Here is a 20010-nt window from a genome sequence, read left to right as displayed (position 1 = left end):
TACAGCTGTGGCCGTGCTCTGAAACCATTTAACCCCCAATCCAACCACTTAAACCTGGGAGGCACTGGGTCCTATTTTCAAAGTCTTGGGTACGACCCAACCAGGATTTGAATCCTGATCTCTGAGTCCCATGGCGGACACTCTACCTCTGGGCCACTAAGTAGGTAGCTATATCTCAGTATGAGAGTGTACTGACCCCTAGTGTTCACAACACTACACATCCTAATTTTGTGAAAATAAAGAAAAGTACTTAAAACTTTTTTCCATTAAATGACAAATGTATTAAGATCATGTCACATAATCCTGTAACCAGTGTGGTGGTCTTGCGTGTGAAGCAGCAGGTGATTCCACATGCACCAAGTCCAACCTAGGGGAGTGTGGGCATCAGAGACAATAGAACGGGTCAGTGTGGCCCATGCCACTGGAGATACTCTTGTAACAGATATGTTGCTTGAGCTAACTGTTTAATGATGCACACATCTTGTCCTGTTTAGCAGCAGCTGTGTTCGACACACCTGCAGCAGCAGGAGGCAAAACACAAGCACACAAGTTACTCAGCAGGAGAGATTTCTGTGGTGGGATGGTAGACCTGTAGGAACTATGTTACATCCATTGTCTAAATCAGGGGTTCCCATTTCCGGGGTCACGACCCCCCAGGGGGTTGCAAAACGCCACGGGGGGGTCGCGAAACAAGACTTACGACAACTCAAGTTGTGATCGTCATGTTATTTAGCAGCGCCACGCTATACACATGTTCCTTCTGAAAAACTCCAATCTTCCAGAAGGTTTAAAGGTTACGTGGTTTCTATGCTTTATGAAGCTCTGGTTAACACAGGTAAGAGACAACGAACAGAAGCCAACTGATCATGCAGCAGAACAGCGGGGAGCCGCCTTCCACATCTGAAGCAGGAGGATGAGCCCGTAAGCCCATAAGCTGCTGCTGAAGGTGCAGCTGAATCAGCCTTCGTCTAAAGTCAGCAGGTATCGGGAGGAGTTTGTCCAGTATGGATTTACATGAACAGTTATCAAGGAAATACAACTCCCCCAATGTGTATCGTGCACTGAGGTGCTTGCAAATAAGAGCTTGAAGCCTTCAAAAATGCTCCGACATTTCTGAACTAAACACTCCCATTTGCAGCTAAACCGGCAGACTTCTTCTGTCGAAAAGAGAGAGCATTTCAAAGCCAAAGAAAGTTCTAACCAAACAAACAACAAACTTTACAAAAGCTCAACAGGCATAAGGTGGCATATTTAATTGCACAGGCAACAAAACCACACAATCGGAGAGATCCTAATACAACCTGCTGCCATCGCAACAAGCCAGATAATGCATGGAGATTAACAGCCCTGGAGCTGGAGACAGTCCCGTTGTCTGATGGGACAATATCCCGGAGCATCACAGAGATGGTGCAGGACATCAAGCGTCAGTTGATGGACAGAGTCAGGAGAGGAAAATACGCGTTCAGTTAGATGAGTCCATAGATTTCTCAAACTCTGCACAGCTGCTCGTTTTTGTCAGATCCTGCTTTGAGGGAAAACTTCACGAGGACATGCTGATTTCCACGGTCAGCAGAGTGCACATGTGGGGAGATTTTCCCAGAAACTGGTAAAAAAAATTGAAAGAAGAGGAGCTGTCTTGGGATGAATGCATCAGTGTGTGCACAGATGCTGCAAACATAAAGGACTAAAAGCCAGAGTTGTCCAAGTGGCCCCTCCCATAGACTTCCCGCGCTGCATTATCCACAGAGATGCTCTGCGAGTAAATCACTCGACCCAGAGCGTCAAATGGTGCTTGAGACTGCGACAAAAGTTGTCAACCACATAAAAGCCCATCCTCTGAACACAAGACTCTTGTGTCTTTGTCTCTGCAACAAAATGGTATCAGAGCATCAAAGTCTGCCTTTCCACACAGAAGTCAGGTGGCTGTCATGGGAAGCGTTCTCAGGAGCAGTTTGAGCTGCGAGACGAGGTGCACGGGTCTCAGCTTGGTGCCCATCTGACTGATCCTGACTGCTCAACAAGGCTAGCATAGACTAGCTGAATGGGTTAGACACATCACTACAAGGTGAAACCAAACTTCATGTCACTGAATGACTAAATCTATGCATTCAAGAGGAAGCTGGATCGGTGGTCTGCACGAGAAACAACGGGCCGCTTTGAGGAGTTGATGGAGGACAATGATTTGTGTGTTAACACTCTACCCCACACACCTTCAGACCCTCGTGGAGCACTTTATCAGGTTTTCCCTGAGGAAAAAGCTCCAGAAGAATATGACTGGATAAGATCTCCGTTCACCATAACAAGCACAAATCATTTGTCAGCCGACATTGAGGACGCACGGGTCCAACTGTCAGGTGACGGCACCTTAAAGAGCATTTTTACCTCAGACGCTTGTCGAGTTTCAGTTGAGGGAAAACATCCACAGCTTTCTAAGGCTCTTGGCTCCACATACCTGAGTGAAAAGACTTTCTCAACCTTCACATATATTAAAAATAAATCACGTCTTAACGTGCAGGATGATCTTTGAGTGGACATCTCTAAAATGAAACCCAGACGGGACTTTCTCGGCTCCAAGCATATTGCAAATTAGTTTTTTTGCTACTCTGAAATGAAAGCACTTTTCCGTTTCCAAAATGTCATCAAGACTTGCATCTGTTCCAAACATTTGTCATCCGTTCAGGAGTTTTGTTTTGAGTTCTGGAAATGTCTACTCAAGGGAGGCAGAGATGCATGTCCGTTTGTTTCCATGGCAATGCTGTGTATGTGTGAGCGTGTTATGTTTATGTTTATGTATTTTTGTTTATGTTTATGTATTTAGCAGACGTTTTTGTCCAAAGCGACTTACAAGGTATATATGTGTGTGCAGTAAAGGTAGAGGATTGTTGTGGCACTGAGCTGCTGTCACTTTAGGAGCTGAAAAGTTACCAAAGCTAGCTGACCGCCTGACTGTAACGTTAATGTAAATTCATATCATATTTAGCTGTCGAGGGTTCTAAGCCTGTCTGTTTGAGTACTCTTAGTAAAGGATACGTTCCATGTGTGGGTTTAATTATGTCACCCACCTCCAGGGGTCGCCAGACTTTGAAACTGTTTGTTTATGGGACCCCCTGGTCTAAATGCATCAAGCTGCTGTCGTCCGATTGGCTAGTTACATATTTGTTTAAAGAGCAAGTCACCCCCCAAATCAACTTATTTTTCTGATAAACTAGTGTAAGGGGTTAATTTACATCTATTCAAGAAACCATAAGACATACGATTCCATAGTAAATATGAAATCAATCTTATGGATCTTTGGGGACTTTTAACCAGAAGATTGGAACTTTTTATTGCAGGGATTATGTAACACTTCGTATTTACTGAGAGACAACAGAAGAGAGAGTCACCCTTAAAACGTTTAAGAAGATTTATTTCTAAACAATTTTAAACAAGACTAACTCTAAATTCTAAGTGATGAATGGATCTTGGTGTGAATGAGATGTGAGATGAATGGTGTATGTGTGAGTGATGTTTTGCCATCAGAACTCTCGTATCTGGAGAAGCAAGTCTGAATGATGTTGTGATGTTTTGGTCTTAAGTTATGCTCTGAGTTTCATAAACACGTGAGACGCCATTTTGTTGCTCCACACATACCCTTCAGGATGAGTCCTCCATACAGATCCAGAATGCCAGGTCCTCGGACCCCCTTCGGTACCGGAGCCGATGAAACAGCGTCAGCAGTACGACAGGCTAGTCTTTGGATTGTCTCCACGCAGGGTCCGAAATTGAATTTTTTACTCACCGGCCAAGTTGGCTGGTAGATGATGAAAATCTACCGGCCAAGCATATTTTTTACCGGCCAAAATTCTAAATGATTTAGATCTACCTAAAGCATGTTATTCTATATTATGTTGATTCCAAACAGTGACAAAATAATTAAAACATCAGTTAATAAGAAAAACAACTCTTGTGTCATTTTTACTATTTATTTATTTATTTATTTTTAGAGATGTTTTTATGAACTCTTTCATTGAAATCTAGTCAGACTCCTTGTTTTCTCTGTCCATGAAGTCTGGCCTCCTGCTTCTGACACTGTCTTTGTGCCAAAGCATTACAGCCTCATTTGGGTCATAGTCCTTGATCTCTGGAGAACACAGCTGCACCATGAGAATATCTGAAAGTGTGTCAGGGCTAGGGTTGTCACGGTAACCGGTGTAGCGGTAAACCCCGGTAAAAAAAGTTGACAATAATAATAACCGTCTTGTTTTAAAAAAAATATATATATATTATCTCGGTGGATTACCATGGCTGCGGTGTAAGCGCGGTGACCCTTACCAGCCACCGTATCATCTGAAGTTGCCGCGGCACATGTGCACTTTGTTGTTTACGACCAAAACGTTCTTTAAGCTAAAGATGAAATAATGGCAGGAGGAGACGGCAGCACTCGGGACATTTATTACCCCTCAAAGAAGACAAAGTCGGAAGTATGGGCATTTTTTGGATATTTGAAGAATGCCGAGGGACGTAGCAACGCTACGTGGCCATCATAATGTAGCCATTTTCTCACGACTCTGCCATCTCCAGCTCACCACTTTTCACAAAATCTTCTGGTTGCCACTGGTCCTGGTGGTTTTCTTCCAGTTTGACGAGTTTTCTTTTGGAAGGCTGGCTGACTCCAGTTAAAAACCGCCACATTTCACCGCTAGTTTTAACATGAAGCTAACTGCTAACTTGATAAACTGATTGAATGGGATAGGTGGAAATGATGTTGGATGCGGCGTTCACGTTCCGCGTACATTTGTGCACGTTGCATGCAGGCAGGAGGATTATCAGACATCCATGGAAGATGACTGATAAACATAACTAATTTGGTGCAAACATTTACTCGCCAGGTGGCAGATAGAGCTCAAAAATGTACTCGCCAAATGGAGCAATTTGCTCGCATTTGGCGAGTGGTGAGTGTTAATTTCGGACCCTGTCTCCACGTAAAAGCGACAGTTGGTTGACAGCGTCAGATGAACGCGGAGGGTCAGTGAGTTCAGCTTTTATTCTGAAAGGAACCGTTGCTTGGTTGGTAAAATGCAACAGATTTTATCCAGCTTGTTGGCTCTTTGCCTAAAAATGAAGTCTGGGTGGCCAGTCTGATACTTCTCTTAGAATGCAGTGAACTGCAGTGAACTGTAGAGAACTCAGAGAACTGAACTAAGATGGCGTGGGGACTGGTTTTATTAATCTGGATGTTTTGATTCATGGTTGAATCAAAGTTGGACAGATTTATAAACACCACAGAGACTATGCCACGCTTCAGAAAGGAAGGGTCCGATTGGATGAGTAAAAGCAATGTGTCATCAGAATGTCTAGTGCAGCTAGATTAAAGTCATTTTACTCATTGAAACTTACTAATCATAATATTGTCATTTCACAGATCGGTCAACATCTTATTATTGACTAACACTTTGATTAGCTTTATTAAAAATAGAGTTCTTTGATTTATTAAAAGGAGAGTCATTTGTCTTCATTTTTTTCTTGGGCTGGAAAGGAAGCAGTTTTAGAAGCAAATGCATGACCTTGAGGCAATATCTCATGCAGATTAGTTCTGTGTCAGAGGCATCCGAGGAGAGAGGGTAAATAACCTTCGGTGGAATAGGTCCGTCATCACGTTACACTGTATAAATGCGTGTCTAATCGTGCTGCAGACATGTGTAGTCAATAGTTTTAGTTAAAATTTCAATTTTCTGCCTAAAACTGTCAGTGTTTTTCCGTTGTCAGGTAAAAGCTCTGCACTGCAGCTGAATTTAAATCTGCCATTGCTATTGGCTAAGAGGTACCCTAGGACGTTAGCTGGTATCATATGATGTCACAATCTCGCTGTGAGCCTGTGTGTGTGTGTATTTGTTAGCGGCTCCGCCCTCTTGGTCAGCTAGGCAACAGCATTTGTTGCATTTTTCAAACAGGAAATGGGAGTAGGGTAAGAATCTGGTAGGGGTGACTTGCTCTTTAACAACCAATGAAACGTGATGGACCTGATAAAATGGCTAATTAGTTCATATTCAAGTCCACTTCAGTTATTGGTACTGTAGCTGAATGACCTCCGACTGTAACGTGGTAGAAAACAGAACCAATTAGCATTTTTCTGCCCTCCGACTAACTTTAGTAATTCACATTCAGTTGGATTCAATCTGTGTCCATGTTTTATGCGTAGAACTCCAAAGTTCAAAGGAAGGCAGCTGGACTTTGGTTCTTGTAGACGAAGAAGTCCAGCTGCTTCTTTTGAGCCCTTTTGGATCACCACGACCTGGATGACTGAGAACCTTCACCAGCATGCATGATCAGGACTTCCTCCATTTGAAAGTGCTCCTCGTTTTTTCATGCATGTTCTTTCTATGCAGCTGCAACAGTTTTTTTTTTTACAAATGTGATTCATTTTCCTCGCAGAGAACTGTTCCTCAGCATCATCAATGCTGGAGTTTCTCTGTTTGCACAAATTTCTATTTTTTTCTCTGTCAATCAGAAAAAAAAGGTTCAAGGAATTTTTAATTTCAGCGATTTACTTTGATCACACCGGTGTGGGCCTTTTCTTTGTCTGAGTTGGTTATGAAAGACTGTAGACAGGTTCAGGGAGGAGGACTCATACAGTTGGAATATCCTCTTCATGTATTGTGAGGGACATGACGTTCATCTAATTATTCACACATCGTTTTAGTTTGAGGAACTTTTTACAAAAATCTGACTCCAAACCTAACTTGCATGCTGCTAAGTCAACAAATCTTATGCTATCCTGTCCACATAATGATCCTGGTCACCATCACCACTCAGTTATTTAGGTTTTCCTGGTGCTCCAGTCTGTGTAAGAAACTGTTTTCCATCAAAAGATGTCTGTCAGCTCTTGAAACGATTTTCCCAAGACAGGCGGACAGTGCAAATAAGAACATTAATTTGATTGGGTTGTTTCATATAGAGGTCAGAGAAACAATTAAGAGACTTTAATGAGAATGACTGGGGAGTGTGAAATGGGAGGGCTGTTGTAATAATTGTGTGGCGTGATGGAGTGAGCCTTTCAATGCTCCAGCAGTTTTTGCTTGTATCTGTACTTGGCTGCTTTCATCAAGGTTTAAGGCACATTTGTGAATATTTATCATCAGTTGGTGCCGGAAAGCTTTAAATGGATAAATAAAAAAAGGACAGAATTAAAGTTTGAATATGGAACAGTTTAATAAAAAGCTATATATTTTTTAAAATGATACCTCCACGGGACATTTAGAGGTGTGCAGAATAAACGTTCAGTATTTCCTTTAAATGCTAGATTTATTAAAAACAATAAAATATTTATTTTGACGGGCACGACACTGGGTTTATGTTTATCTACCAGCCAGTAGAGGGCAGTCTGCGCCACAGCGAGGCTGGCATTGCAGAAAAGGTGGACTCAACAAGTCAAGCAGCTGCTTCTGAGTCCTGATGATGTCACAGAATGGAACAGTCACAAAGAAATTCACCCCCCTCAGTGTTGCCATCAATGCTCACTATATCTGGAGAGGCCCTATATAAAATCTTTTCTTTCTTAGAGTATAGTATAATGGTATATCTTGGTATAGTGGAATACATAGTTTAGTACAGTAGTGTGTAATAGTGTAACGTCCAGAAATAGTCAGTTTTTCATGTACAGTTTGACCTCTTCAGTCAGCGCCGGCGCTCCGCACACGCACACCACGCACAGCGCGTAGGGCACCACACCGGGGAGGGGCACCAAACGCAAGCTTATGAAAAATAATATATATATGATGAAGACAGATTTCAATTAGAAGATGTGCAAAGCAAGTTAACAGCATGTTTACAGAGAGAAAACAATACAAAAAGGAAAGGAGATGGACCGTGTCCACTTTTCACTCTCTGTCCGGCGCGTCCGGACTGCGGGTTCTTGTACTGATGAAAATGTCCGGCTTTTCATCCAGGAGCAGGGATCGAATTATGGGGGAGCTGTATATCCTATACATCCAGGGGAGCTGGAAAAAAAGTTGTCTACCTATATTACGTCATTTATGGACTCTTCTGAGAAGAGAGCGGCACAGCGCGTTATTGCGCAGCGATTCAGGCAGCTGCTTCCAGCGCACGGTCCATTCTCAAAGTGGCGCAACCAAAAAACTATAATTAGCACACGATCGTTCATGTCCGCACATGTTCTCTACTTTCTGTCTTATTTGTGCCTGAAGCGCTCTGCCACGGCGGAGTTCATTACCTGTGCTGCGGTGATTTCACCTCACTGACGCAGCATCGAAACGCGCTCTCCGCTTTGTGGTCAGGAGATCCCTTTGATCTGCTCAAAAGTAACTGATGAGGTGAAAAAGTAAGAATCCAGAAAGCAGATTTTCTGGAGAGTTTAGAGGAGATGCAGGAAGATGAGAGACAGACAGGACAGGAAAATAGTTAAATATAAACAAGAAAACAAAACAAAGTGTTGAAAAGTAAAATGTAGGTAGATTTATCTCCACTACACGTTTTTACCTGTATAAAACAATAAGTTATATACATGTAATATTTATACATCTGATACAATTCAGATCACCTTCAAAACTCAGTCAAACACCCAGGGCCGTTTCAAGGTATTTTGGGGGCTGAGGCAAAATGCCCCCCCCCCCCCCCCCCCCCCAGAAGCCTCTGTGTAAATCATACCCTCTCCAGTAGTGTTAGTTATACGGTGTTTATAAAAGCCCCTCAGACATCACTGACATGTTCTAATATTATCAGATGAAGAACAAACTTATCAGACATGCTGTCTCATCTTCTTTTCTAAACTTGCAAAAAGTAACAAAACCATTTGAAAGCCACTATTTGTGGATTCCCTGAAAGTTTCCGTGGAGTGTGTGACAACTTATTTTTTCAATGATCCTATAATCTAATCTCACAGCTGAAATAAGCATCCTTAATAATCTGTGCACAGGAAATGTACCGATGCTGTAGTAAAACAAAAGGTATAATAATTTATTATTAATAAAACCTTGTTGCAGCACTAAAGCAGAAAAATGAGATTTTGCAATAAATATGCTAAATATTTACATATAAATTGTTTTAGAGCCCTTTTATTGGCAGAATCTGATATTAATTTAGTTCTTACAAAAAAAAATTGGTCCCAACGTGGTTTGTGTGGCGTTGCCATAGTGTGACGTCATAGGCACAGATCCCTTGTCCTCTTGTTTGGAAATGGAAATATGGTCACCCTATATTAAACAAACTGTCCACCCGGGCTTTTGCGCTGCACAGAGACGCTTCGCTGCCTGTGACTTTGAACGTCAGTTGAGAGTCAGTCTCATGCAGACTGACCAATGAAGAGAGGGCCTCAAGTTAAGACCCTCTCCTCATTGGTCAGTCCACACGAGGTGGGTCAAAGGTTACACTGGGCGGGTTACGTGATGTCAGGTATTCAAGTATTGAGTATATTTACTGCATATTACAGTAAAATATTCTGTATGTGACCATATTATGGTGATCCTCGGGTCGTGATGATGGGGCCCTTGAATATTGTTGCCCAGGGTACAACAAAGTGTTATTCTGGCCCTGGTTACAGGGTTAACCTATGCACAGGTTTTTGGGTGTGATTCAGTTAAATTTTATGTTGTAAAGCTTGGAAGATGTTCAGTAGGAACCAACATGCCAGCCCCTCGAGTCATGGGGACTCTAAAGGAGACGGGCAGCTCTGGGAGCAGATCAAAGAGCTAAACCATCAGAGAGGCAGCAGGTAATATGTGGATGGCTCACCTGGTGGAGCGGGTCCAGAACATGTTCCTGTTGCTGCTGTTTGGTGAACCTTGTTGTAAAGGTTGTTTCTAGAGGTGATTGTTCACTAGCTCAGATGTTTATGGTTCTTTATCTTCTGCTTTTACATCTTGTTGTATTTGATGGCTTATTCCAGCAAAGACTAACTTTATTTTCTCCATGGTTCTGCCTTTAATTGTCATAAAATAAAATGGGATAAGATAGTTGTGATTGTCAAAGTAAGCAAGTCACAAGTAAGTCACAAGTCTTTCCAGTCGTCTCTAGTCAAGTCCAATTCAAAGACAACTAAGTCCAAGTCAAGTCCAAAGTCAATGATGTGGAAGTCCAAGTCTTTAACCTTAAATTTTCAAGTCATAATCAAGTCATCTGCCAAACTTCAATTTAATGACAATGATAATAAATCAATTCCAGAACTAAAGATTCATTTATTTTCTCCAACAGCAGAAAGTGAAACTGATCATAAACAACGTGCTGCTGCATTCAGCACAACATCAAACCCAGAACCAAGAATTATTTATGTTCTTGTCCATGCCGGGGGCACTTCTGTGCTAAAATATCGCAAGTCATTGGCGTTCAAGTCCAAGTCAAGTCGTAAGTCTTTATAGATTTTATCAAGTCAAGTCAGAAATTAATAAAATAATGACTCGAGTTTGACTCGAGTCCAAGTCTGTGACTCGAGTCCACACCTCTGACAAAAGGGCCCGCTAATAAACACAAACATACTTTTAATGATAAATAACAGAAAAACTATATGGGTTGGATTCAAAAACCACTTTTCTAGGCATTCCAAGTGCTTTCCATTGATCACACGTTCACACACAGTTTAGCTAAAAACACACAGATCAGTTTCACTCACCTGTCTCTTTGTGGCTGTGTGGGTTAGGGTTGATCAATGATCAATGACCCACACACCTTTCAGAGTCTGCAGCCAAGCGCTTTACACAACAGTGTAGAAATGTGGGATGGGAGCGTCCAGGTGACAACAGACTGATGCACATAATTCACAGCAGATGGGTTTAAAACAAATGTACGTTTGTTATTTGCTAGGACATTATCTAGTCATTTCATCTCCTTAAATCTCTTAAGGCGTCACCACCCCCAGCTCCTTCTCCACTTCCCCAGCCTTCCATCTACCCACACGGCTTGTTACCAGAGCCAATTGGCTGAAAATAAAGGATGATGAGTACTTTTAAATTCTTTCAGCTTGTGTTTTGCATCACTAAAGAATGTGATTCAGTTGTGCGCTATTGTTCGCTAAATCCTGCAAACTGGAGTCCATTTCACTTTGATGTACAACAGAGACAATCCATGAACCGAGGATGGTAGAAGATGTGAGGTGGCAGGTTTTTCCCGGGGTTGACCTGAGTGAGATTCAGTAGACGGTCCAGATCCATTACTGATGGAACCAAATGGCAGAAGGTTTCAGAGCGGCCTGGTGTTCAGCTGCTTCTGCTCTCGCTGTAGCACTGGAACCTCTCTGTCCACGACTCCCGCCTCAGTTTGCCCCATGCTTTATTCACAGTGGCACTCAGCTGGGCAGCTGTTGGGCTGCAGCTGCGGTCGGCACTGCTCTGTGTATGATGCACAGACTCACAGTAGATAATACAGGTCCATGTATAGAATTATACAGGGTTATAGGGTTCATGCATGGTCAGTCTGTGCAGAGACTCTCCTTTAAGAGGCCAGTTCAGCTTCCGTTTTCACATCATTATGTGTGCCTGAAGAAAAGAGATTCGGAGGATTTTCACCAGTGGGATGATGACTGTGGGACATTAGTGAACTAAAGTCTGTTTTATTGGTGATAATATCTGTTCTACATAGTGTAGGAGCCCAAGTTTTTTCATTTGATACTCGTGCTTTTTTTTGTGGTGGTAGGTTACTGTACTAGCTTACTGCCTGTGTGTATACATGCACCTTTGTTCTTCTTCTTCTTCAAATGATCCACTTAGGTGTTGGTGCTGCTCAGTAAAGACTGTTCTATATCAGGTCAGCTGTTTCTGTTATCAGCAGCATAGATGTTACTGAAATGACAGGTTTTGAGGTGTAAAACGTTAGCTTCAGCAACATTAAGAAGACAGAAAAGAAAACATGGAGCTTTTATTACTGCTCTCCCAGACGCTTCATGAGTCTGTTCATTGCTGCTGGGCAGCCTAATCAGCTGAATAACTTTGATTTGCAAATGTTTACGCCTCCATGGGAGCAGGGTGCCATAACACCAGAGACGTCGAATGAAGATCCCATCGTTTCTGATTAGAAAATGATCATTTCTACCTGTCTGCCTCCGCTGGTGCACAGCTGATTAGCAGTAGGATGGTACTGATGAGAGCACGGGGCTCTACAGCTCTCTAACAGACGCCACTGCTTTATGATGCTTGCACTAATTACTGGGGTGATTAGTGAGGTGTCTGTGCCCTCTTTGGCTGCTCAGGTTGTCTGATGTGCTGACTTCTAGCAGACCACATCTCAGGAACAGAGTGGGTGTTTGTTTTGGTGGGGGGGCTTAATCGACTTCCCACTTTTCCTGCTCCCGTCAGCCTTTTCCTGCTTGCTGCAATAAAAGCCCGATTAACTTACAGGCAATCAAAGATTTTTCTTCATCTCTTGGTAATACAGTAATCTATTTTTAACCATCTAAGAGAGGAAGGAGACTACGATAACACCCAGTGGGGGTGGGGTGTCACCTTTATTTTTGAATGCTCCTTAAGGTGGAAATGTATTAACAGCCTGAGTCACAGCAAGCTCAGATTCAGCTGGCTGTGTCACTGCTCCTGTCTACCTGAAACTGGGTTCAAGCCAGTTTTGCTGCTGCTGCCTGCCTTTAGCGTGGCTCTGGCTTCTCGTTCAGCATCACTAGGACATTCTCTGAGTCTGCAGCCTTCAACTAAAGGATTTGGTTCATCTTTTACACAGTTTAGCTCCTAATCATCAGATGTGGCATCGTTCTAGAATGATCAGACAGCGTGCACCCAGCTACGCACTCCTCATTCTGGACGAGATGAGACCACAGAAGCAGTTTGATAAAAACCGTCTCCATAAAGACAAACATGTACCAAATCAGCTGTGCTGCAGCCTTGTTGTCCATTCCTTCGGCCAGTGGGCAACTGCTGCCAGCGTTTGTTTACTATGTGTGTTGCTATTGGCTAACCGGAAGAATGCAGACATAAAAGGGCACATGTCGCCACCTACCACAGCAAAGTGGAACACACCTCATTGAATAATCTGGTTTTCTAACGTACAACTAGAGGTGTGTTTCCATTGTTGGAACTGCAGGGTCATCTCTGCGAGCGGGAAACAGGCCTCTCAGCTGTTGTCTCCACACAGATTCGGCCCTTTCAGGACTTTGCACAGACGGCAGCATAATGCGACTGCTTCCACAGTAACATCAAAGGTTTTATTCTGCAAAAGTACGGCAACTTAATTGATTCGGAGGACCGGGAGAGCTGCTGTGGGATGTAAATGTGGCATTTAGTGACATGATCAAGTGTCGTTGTTTATGATGCTTTGTGAGAAAACAAAGCTGCCACAAATCAACAAAAACAGGAAAAAGTAAAATTTTGGTGTGAAATAACGGGAAGCATGGCGTGACGGGAAAGCGTTGGTGAGAGTTCCCGATCTCTTTGATCTACACGGCTGGAGGTTTTTTTTAAGGCTTGTAATCAACAAAAACTTCTCTTTTTTTTTTTTTTTACCGTGTCCTGTCTGGCTGTGAAGCAAACAGAATTGATGTCTGAATGCTGGTGACAAGCCTTACAGATTTACTCTCAGGTGGAGCATCAAAGCGTTTGCTTTTAATGTCACGCCTGATACTTCAAACTTTATTGTTATTGTTTTTGAATGTTTGTAATTCTGACCAGACACAGAGACAGAGGTGAAAGAGAAAGGAAAAGAAAAGGTGGGGAGAGGGGGGGGGGGGGGGGGGTTCCACAAAAATAAACAATGAACAAGGGTCTGCTTCTAGACCTGCAGAAAGAGACAAGAAAAAAAAGCAACAAAGAAAAGGGACACAACAACAATACAACAAGATCAAGCTATCACTGCGTCAACTTGATGAAGAAATATATAATCAACATTGTATAACTGAACAGTCACACGATAATAAATCACAGTGCATTAAGTGCCCACCATAGTCTTAAGACATGTGTTGAACGTGCCCAAGCCCATACTTTTGAGAGCACCATGTGAGCACCTGTGTGTGTACACGCGCTTGTTTATGTAAGGTTTCTCTATAGCAGCGTCCAACAGAGAGTGTGAGGAACCACAGACCTGCCCCCAAAAGATGCGTAGGAGACGGGGGGAGCTCCAAGTCCCAGAGATCCAGGCGCTGCCCCAGAACACAGGAACTCCAAGGAGACTGCAACCAGAAAGGCCCCCGCCCCCCTGGAGAGGCACAGAGGATCGCCCCAGGGGGCCACAACCAGCAGCCGGCAGAGTCCCGGAAGACATCAGCGGGAAGCCCTCAGGCCCGCTCGCAGCCTCCCACCCCCTAGCTGGCCGAGCCCGGGACCCAGCGACCCGGGACCTAGGGGCGACCACCCCCGCCGGGGACCCAGCAGAGCCCAGGGACCCAGACCCCACCAGGCCGCTACCGGGATTGATCAGGCAGACGCCAAAAATCTTAAACCCCCTGACCCGGGAGCCACGAACTCTCAGGCAGACCAAGCCACCACACCCCACACCTGGTGTGGCAGGGGGAGGGGAGACGAAGATCTATATCATCAAAAGAAGTCCCAGGAGAGGGGAGGAGTCAAAGGCCCCACCTGACATATACAGTCATACACAAACACAGTCACACACTCCCTCCCTCATGCTCACACATGCACATACAACCCAAGACTTACAAAAATGCACGGCTGGACATCCACTCATGCTCCCCATACACACCCTATTCACTCTGGTCCCGGTACTGCTGCACATGGGGTACAACCATCATCGGTAACCAGAGTTTGACCCTTTCTGCTGGGGTGCTGATGAGCAGGCTCCCCCGCCCAACGCTGAGCACAGCAACCCACCACCCCAGACCCCAACCAGACGGCCAGATCTCCCTCCTAGCCTCCAGCCCCAGGAAGCTAAGCAACAACAGAGGTGTGCTAAGACCCCTAGTCTCCCTCCACCTGCTCCAATATAGTGTTGTGTGTTAATGAGGTGTATTCCATGGCTGTGGTGAGCGGGCAGTGCGGGCATTGTCCGGCCTATGCCAGCTGATGCCACTGCACCACCCCTCTTGCACCCACAGCCCTCGGTGTCTAAGTGCAGTTTAAAATTGGAAGTGGGCACCGGCACTCGGGAGGAGGCTGAGAAATCCCCCTGCCAAGTGCCGTTGAATGTGCTCACTCCCAAGGCCCTAAGTGTGTGTTTGTGCGGAATGTCGTCGGTGGAAGTGTTTAAGGTGCAAATAAAATTGGGGGGCAGGTTGCCACAGGAATGCAGAAATGGGGTCCATACCCGCACTCCCTGACTTGCCCACCCCCCAAGGTCCTATGTGTATGTTTGTGTGATGATGTGAGGGAGCAGGAGGAGAGAAATATGCGGGGATGGGGAGGAATGGCTGGTTGGGCTTAGCCCTCCAGGGAGCCAGCTCCCCTACTGGCCCCAATAGGCACCTCCGTTGTCAAATTGCCGCCCAGGGCATGGAGACCCCAGCCCATCCTGCCAGGGCCCAAAGCAGCTGCATTACAGAGCCTCATGGAGTCCGAGGGCACCAACCCAGCCCCACCCCAGCAGAATATCTATGCCCATCCCTGCATTTGCACAACTTCCAGAATATATAAGACATAGGACATACAGGTAAGGTTGGGTCCTCCCCCTCCTGGACCTCCCCCTCCCCTGTGATGCGAGAGCAGAGGAGCCAAGGCCTACCCGAGGTCCCTTAACCCGGGCCAGGCACTGCTGCATGTTCCTGCCTTCTTCCCGGCAGCATACATGCCAGGGCCCGACCCCCAAGGCCCCGCCCAGATCCCCACACGGGGCCGGCCAAACAAAACTCAACACACCTGATTTCAATCAGCAGGTGATTAACAGGCTTCTGCAGAGCTTGATGAGCTGCTGAACAGGTGAATTAACTGTGTTGGAACTGGTAAACAACAAAAAGATGCAGGAAACCGGCTCTCGAGGACTGGAGTTGCCCACCCCTGGCCTACGTCATTCATAGTTCGTTTATGGAGAGAAATGACACACATAAATAGGAGAATTCAGGAAGCTGGGGCAACGTGAGATCCGTCTAACTAAAGTTACGACACAATAAAATATGAAAACCGTTAGTGTTAAACCGACTAGAGGAAACCGTTTATTTAACTAAAGGAGGCCGTACACTTTTAGTCCTGCAGAGGTAGTTTAAAAATGAACTCATCTGAGCTGACTTCTGGCTGCTTCCTGCCAGGGTTAGGCAGTGATGTAGGGTTTCCCACCTCTCTTTGATACGCCGGTTGATTGGAGCTAAAGTTGGCACGGCGCTATACTCATCAGCTCCCTCCATCAATGCTGGTGGCACAGAGCGAATGACAGGCAGCAGATGTTTAGTAGGGACAGAAATGCGTGGGTGTGCTTGAGGGATGACAGAAAAGGTGTAGCTGATTAGTGCCTTTTTACTTTAAGGACACCAACTCACAGGAAGACGCTTGCTCCTGGTGCCGATGCCTCTCCAGTCAGAGACGGCTCCCTTTCTCCCTCCACCCTGAGCTTCCTTTGACTCAACATGCTACTGCTAGTGTACCCGTTTAATTATAGATCCACTAGGATAAATACAATAAAGTTTATCTCTCGCCAAATAGAATATTTACTAAGCAATCACGGTGTAACCATAGACACATTGCTCGGTGTGTGTGTGTGTGCGTGCGTGCGTGCGTGTGTGTGTGTGTGTGTGTGTGTGTGTGTGTGTGTGCGTGCTCTGTCTTCTCGATCCCCAGTGAGTCGTGGTGGATGGCTGCTTTTACTGAGCCAGGATTCTCTGGAGGTTTCTTCCTGTTAAAGGGGAGTTTTCTTCTCCACTGTCGCTATATGCTTGTTTAGTGTGAGGATTGCTGTAAAGTCACTGACACTAGTCAGTGACTTGATGCAATTTGCTGGGTTCCTTATATAGGAAACATTATTTCTGATTGGCTTAATGAACTGACCTGAATTGGAATGTTTATTATATGAAGTGCCTTGAGACGACTCCTGTCGTGATTTGGCGCTATATAAATAAACTTGAATTGAACTGAATTGTAATGAAATCTGTTTTTGCCATCCCACGGAATAGATTTCCTGTGTGCCTAAAGGCAAGTTTAGTGGTTGGTGGATTGATTTCCCACAGAGCCCATGCTGCGTTGTGGTGAGTAAATAAAGCAGCAGCTATCTGAAGCCAAGGAAAGGTTTCAGGAGCTGAAACGAAGGACAAACAGCAAATCTGTAACATTTAGAGTCTCAACAGTTTCTCTCCATTAGCTGGATTTCTGAGTTTCCCTCTGTAGATAACGAACATCACCACACCATGCTGGAGGTCTCTATTTCCTCTTGTTGACTGTCCAGCTCTCATTTTATTGCTGCGTTCTTTCATCCCTCCTCTGCCTCTGCATGTTTAACACAAGCTGGCTGAGGTACGACCGCGGTGTCATGTGTTTGGAGGGTGTGTAGGGTTAGGGTTAGTAATTAACGGGCTCAAGGTAATCAGAGTAGAGCTCCAGTTACTGGTGCTCTACCCACAGCCAGGTCACATGGCGTCATGCAGAAGAGAAGAGAAGGAATGAAGTCCAAACACATGCTTGTTTTCTGATTTTATAGCATAACGGCTTTCCAATGATGTTTAAATTAGAATCCAATTTTCTTCTTAATAACAGCAAAGATGTCTCAGAAATGAATAGGAAGTGGACCTGAACTAATCTGATTACTTTTAACCCTTTATAGGGCACTCATTGAAGTATTTGCATTTTTTTATTTCACCCCCAGAGTGTAATTTTAGTCCATAACTGAAGTATTTTTCTAATGTAACAATTTTCTAAAATATTTATTTTCATGCAGAAAATCTGAGAAAACAAAGTGACCAAATATGGGCGTCGGCACTGTTCTGGTAAAATAAATCCCAAAATATAGCAACAGGAACAAGTTAAATATTATTTTTGAACATTATAAATAATTATTAGACACTTTAGAATAATCTAGCTAATTTTAGAACATTACATCACTGTTCAACATACAGATTATATCACAAGTATTGAACAATATAGCATATTTTTATAAAACAGATTGAGAGTGCTTTGCCTCTTTCTTCATGGTTGTTCTCACAGCTCCAGGATTGTTATCACGAATGACAGAAGTCCTAGTCACAAACCCAAGTTACATAAAGTGTGGATCATTTTAAGCCAACGCTATCTCAGAGATGTGAAGAGGTTTGATGTGAACGATGGCGCGAACCTCCCGGCAGCTGGGCCCACCTGTCATCTGCATTAGAAACAATAAGCCAGCATGGAGGAGATGGGCCTGCTGGTGGTTTCCCTGCTAGTTCCTCTCACTTAGCTCTGCCTGTGGCTGACAGTGGGAGCTGTCGGGTCCAGTTTAGCACTTGAAGGCAGGACGTGTCACACTCGCTTTCCAGTCTTTCTCACTCCCAAGGTGAGTCATGCCTCGTCAATGCTCCTACAGAGTAAGACGTAAGCCATCACATTGTTCTGGTAGACGTCCAGCACCTAATGGCGCTGTCGGGATTTGTCAGAGGAAAATACTCATCTGCTGAGAAGAGCAATCACCTAGAGCAAGGTTAGGGTAGTTGTGTGTTGAAGAAGAGGTGGATTTAAAAACAGGAAGGCATTCTCAGGGTGTTTGTGATGCAGTGGGGCTGGGCGACATGGACCATATATCCAAAATGTGATGAATGTCTCGATATTTGTCTTCCTGATAGTAGCAGTAGCGACACCTGCTAACTCGTTTCTACAAGTATAACCATTACTGTCTCTTCTTGTGTCTTCTTTAAAAACATTTTCCTAGTCATATGATTAGGTTAGCAGCCCAAACAGTAGCGGAGTTAGAAGTTCCTGCACATTGACACGAGAAGTTCAGGAACGTATGTCGCTGGTGTCTCTGAGATAGATTCAAAGGTTTCTGCACGTTTCCACACGTCTGTGAATCTGCATCCTGTTCCTCTCTAGAAGGAGTTCCTGACAGCTACGAGTGAAAAGGACATCTTTGACCATCTGGGCCTTGAGTACATCGAGCCTTGGCAGAGGAACTCCTAGGCCTCCGCCCCCCGCCCTGGATGGAGGAGACCCTGTGCGTACATCCATGATTATCCCATCTGCTTGCTGTTCTTTGGCTCTGCTGTGATTCACCTTCAAACAGCTTTTGTTGTTGCTGTAGTCGCCTGGATTACATGCTGATGTGTGATTCATATTCCAGCTTATTCACTACTGTCTGGCAGCCAATAAACATTCTCCCACCCATCTGTGGTCAGCCTCCTCTCTAAGTGTTGTAATCAGAGGCAGGATAACAAAATACATCAGGCAGCATGAATTACCTGCAGTGCCACATGAGATGGGGGGGGGTCCAGTGAGAGAAAAAGAGGGCGAGTGAGAAAACAGAAAGGGACAAGATATGAAGTGAGAGAGAGGGAGCGTTCATGTCAAGCAAAATGTTGTAATTACCCTCCTCCTGGCAGGAAGTGCTCAGTGAGAAGCTGAGCCAGGTCTGTTGGGAGTGGAGCGGCGGGTAATGAGCATCAAATAGAGGAGTGCTTCGCTTTGCGTCGCATTTAGCCTCCATTTAAGCCTCCATCCACTGGAGACCATTTAACTGGAATTCCCCAATCCAAGGAGCCACTCTCTCTGTTCATTGTTCCACAATGAATGCCCTTCCCCGGATCGTCGCTGAATTAGAGGTAATCAGCTGCACCGGGAAATCAGGAAGAATTCAGATGGAAGGCAAATAAGTTCACTAAACTCCCATACGGATGGCCGCTCCTGTGCTTCTCTAACATATAACAGGTGCTTATCAAGATTCTGGTCCTGGGTCTTCAGGGCAGTGACCCTCTGATGAATAACTCATTTTACCCATGCCTCTACCTTCCCTGGTGCTCTTCTCCAACCCGAACCCCGTTTAGAGGTCTTTAGCCCTAAGTTACATCAGTAACCAGGTAAGGAAGGTCTCCAGGGGTCTCATTTATCAAACATTTATAAAACCGTACTTAAGCTCAGCAAAAAATAAATGTACTTACGCCAGGCAGGTTTCTGATCTATCAAACATGGGGTACACACAGCTGCACGCAATCTCCGCTTCATAAATCAGAAGCTATCTAGAAAGGTT

General features: G+C 44.6%; 1 protein-coding gene across 3 annotated transcripts in view; it reads left to right on the top strand.

Moving 5' to 3' along the window:
- The window catches only part of dntt (deoxynucleotidyltransferase, terminal), a 166896-nt gene extending 147132 nt beyond the window's left edge, over window positions 1-19764 (top strand). Inside the window, exon 10 of one of the 3 annotated variants that reach the window (XM_070542295.1) lies at window positions 18861-19764. In XM_070542295.1, coding sequence (XP_070398396.1) covers window positions 18861-18947 — 87 coding nt within the window. In that variant the 3' untranslated portion in view covers window positions 18948-19764. The remainder of the gene's footprint in view (window positions 1-18860) is intronic. The other 2 variants (XM_054738481.2, XM_054738480.2) reach the window with 2 other exon arrangements.
- The last annotated feature ends 246 nt before the right edge of the window (window positions 19765-20010 follow it).

Source organism: Nothobranchius furzeri, chromosome 12, assembly GCF_043380555.1.
Source record: "Nothobranchius furzeri strain GRZ-AD chromosome 12, NfurGRZ-RIMD1, whole genome shotgun sequence".
Classification (NCBI taxonomy): Eukaryota; Metazoa; Chordata; class Actinopteri; order Cyprinodontiformes; family Nothobranchiidae; genus Nothobranchius; species Nothobranchius furzeri.
Note: the sequence above shows the minus strand (reverse complement) of the source record. Positions and strands in the feature narration are given on the sequence as shown.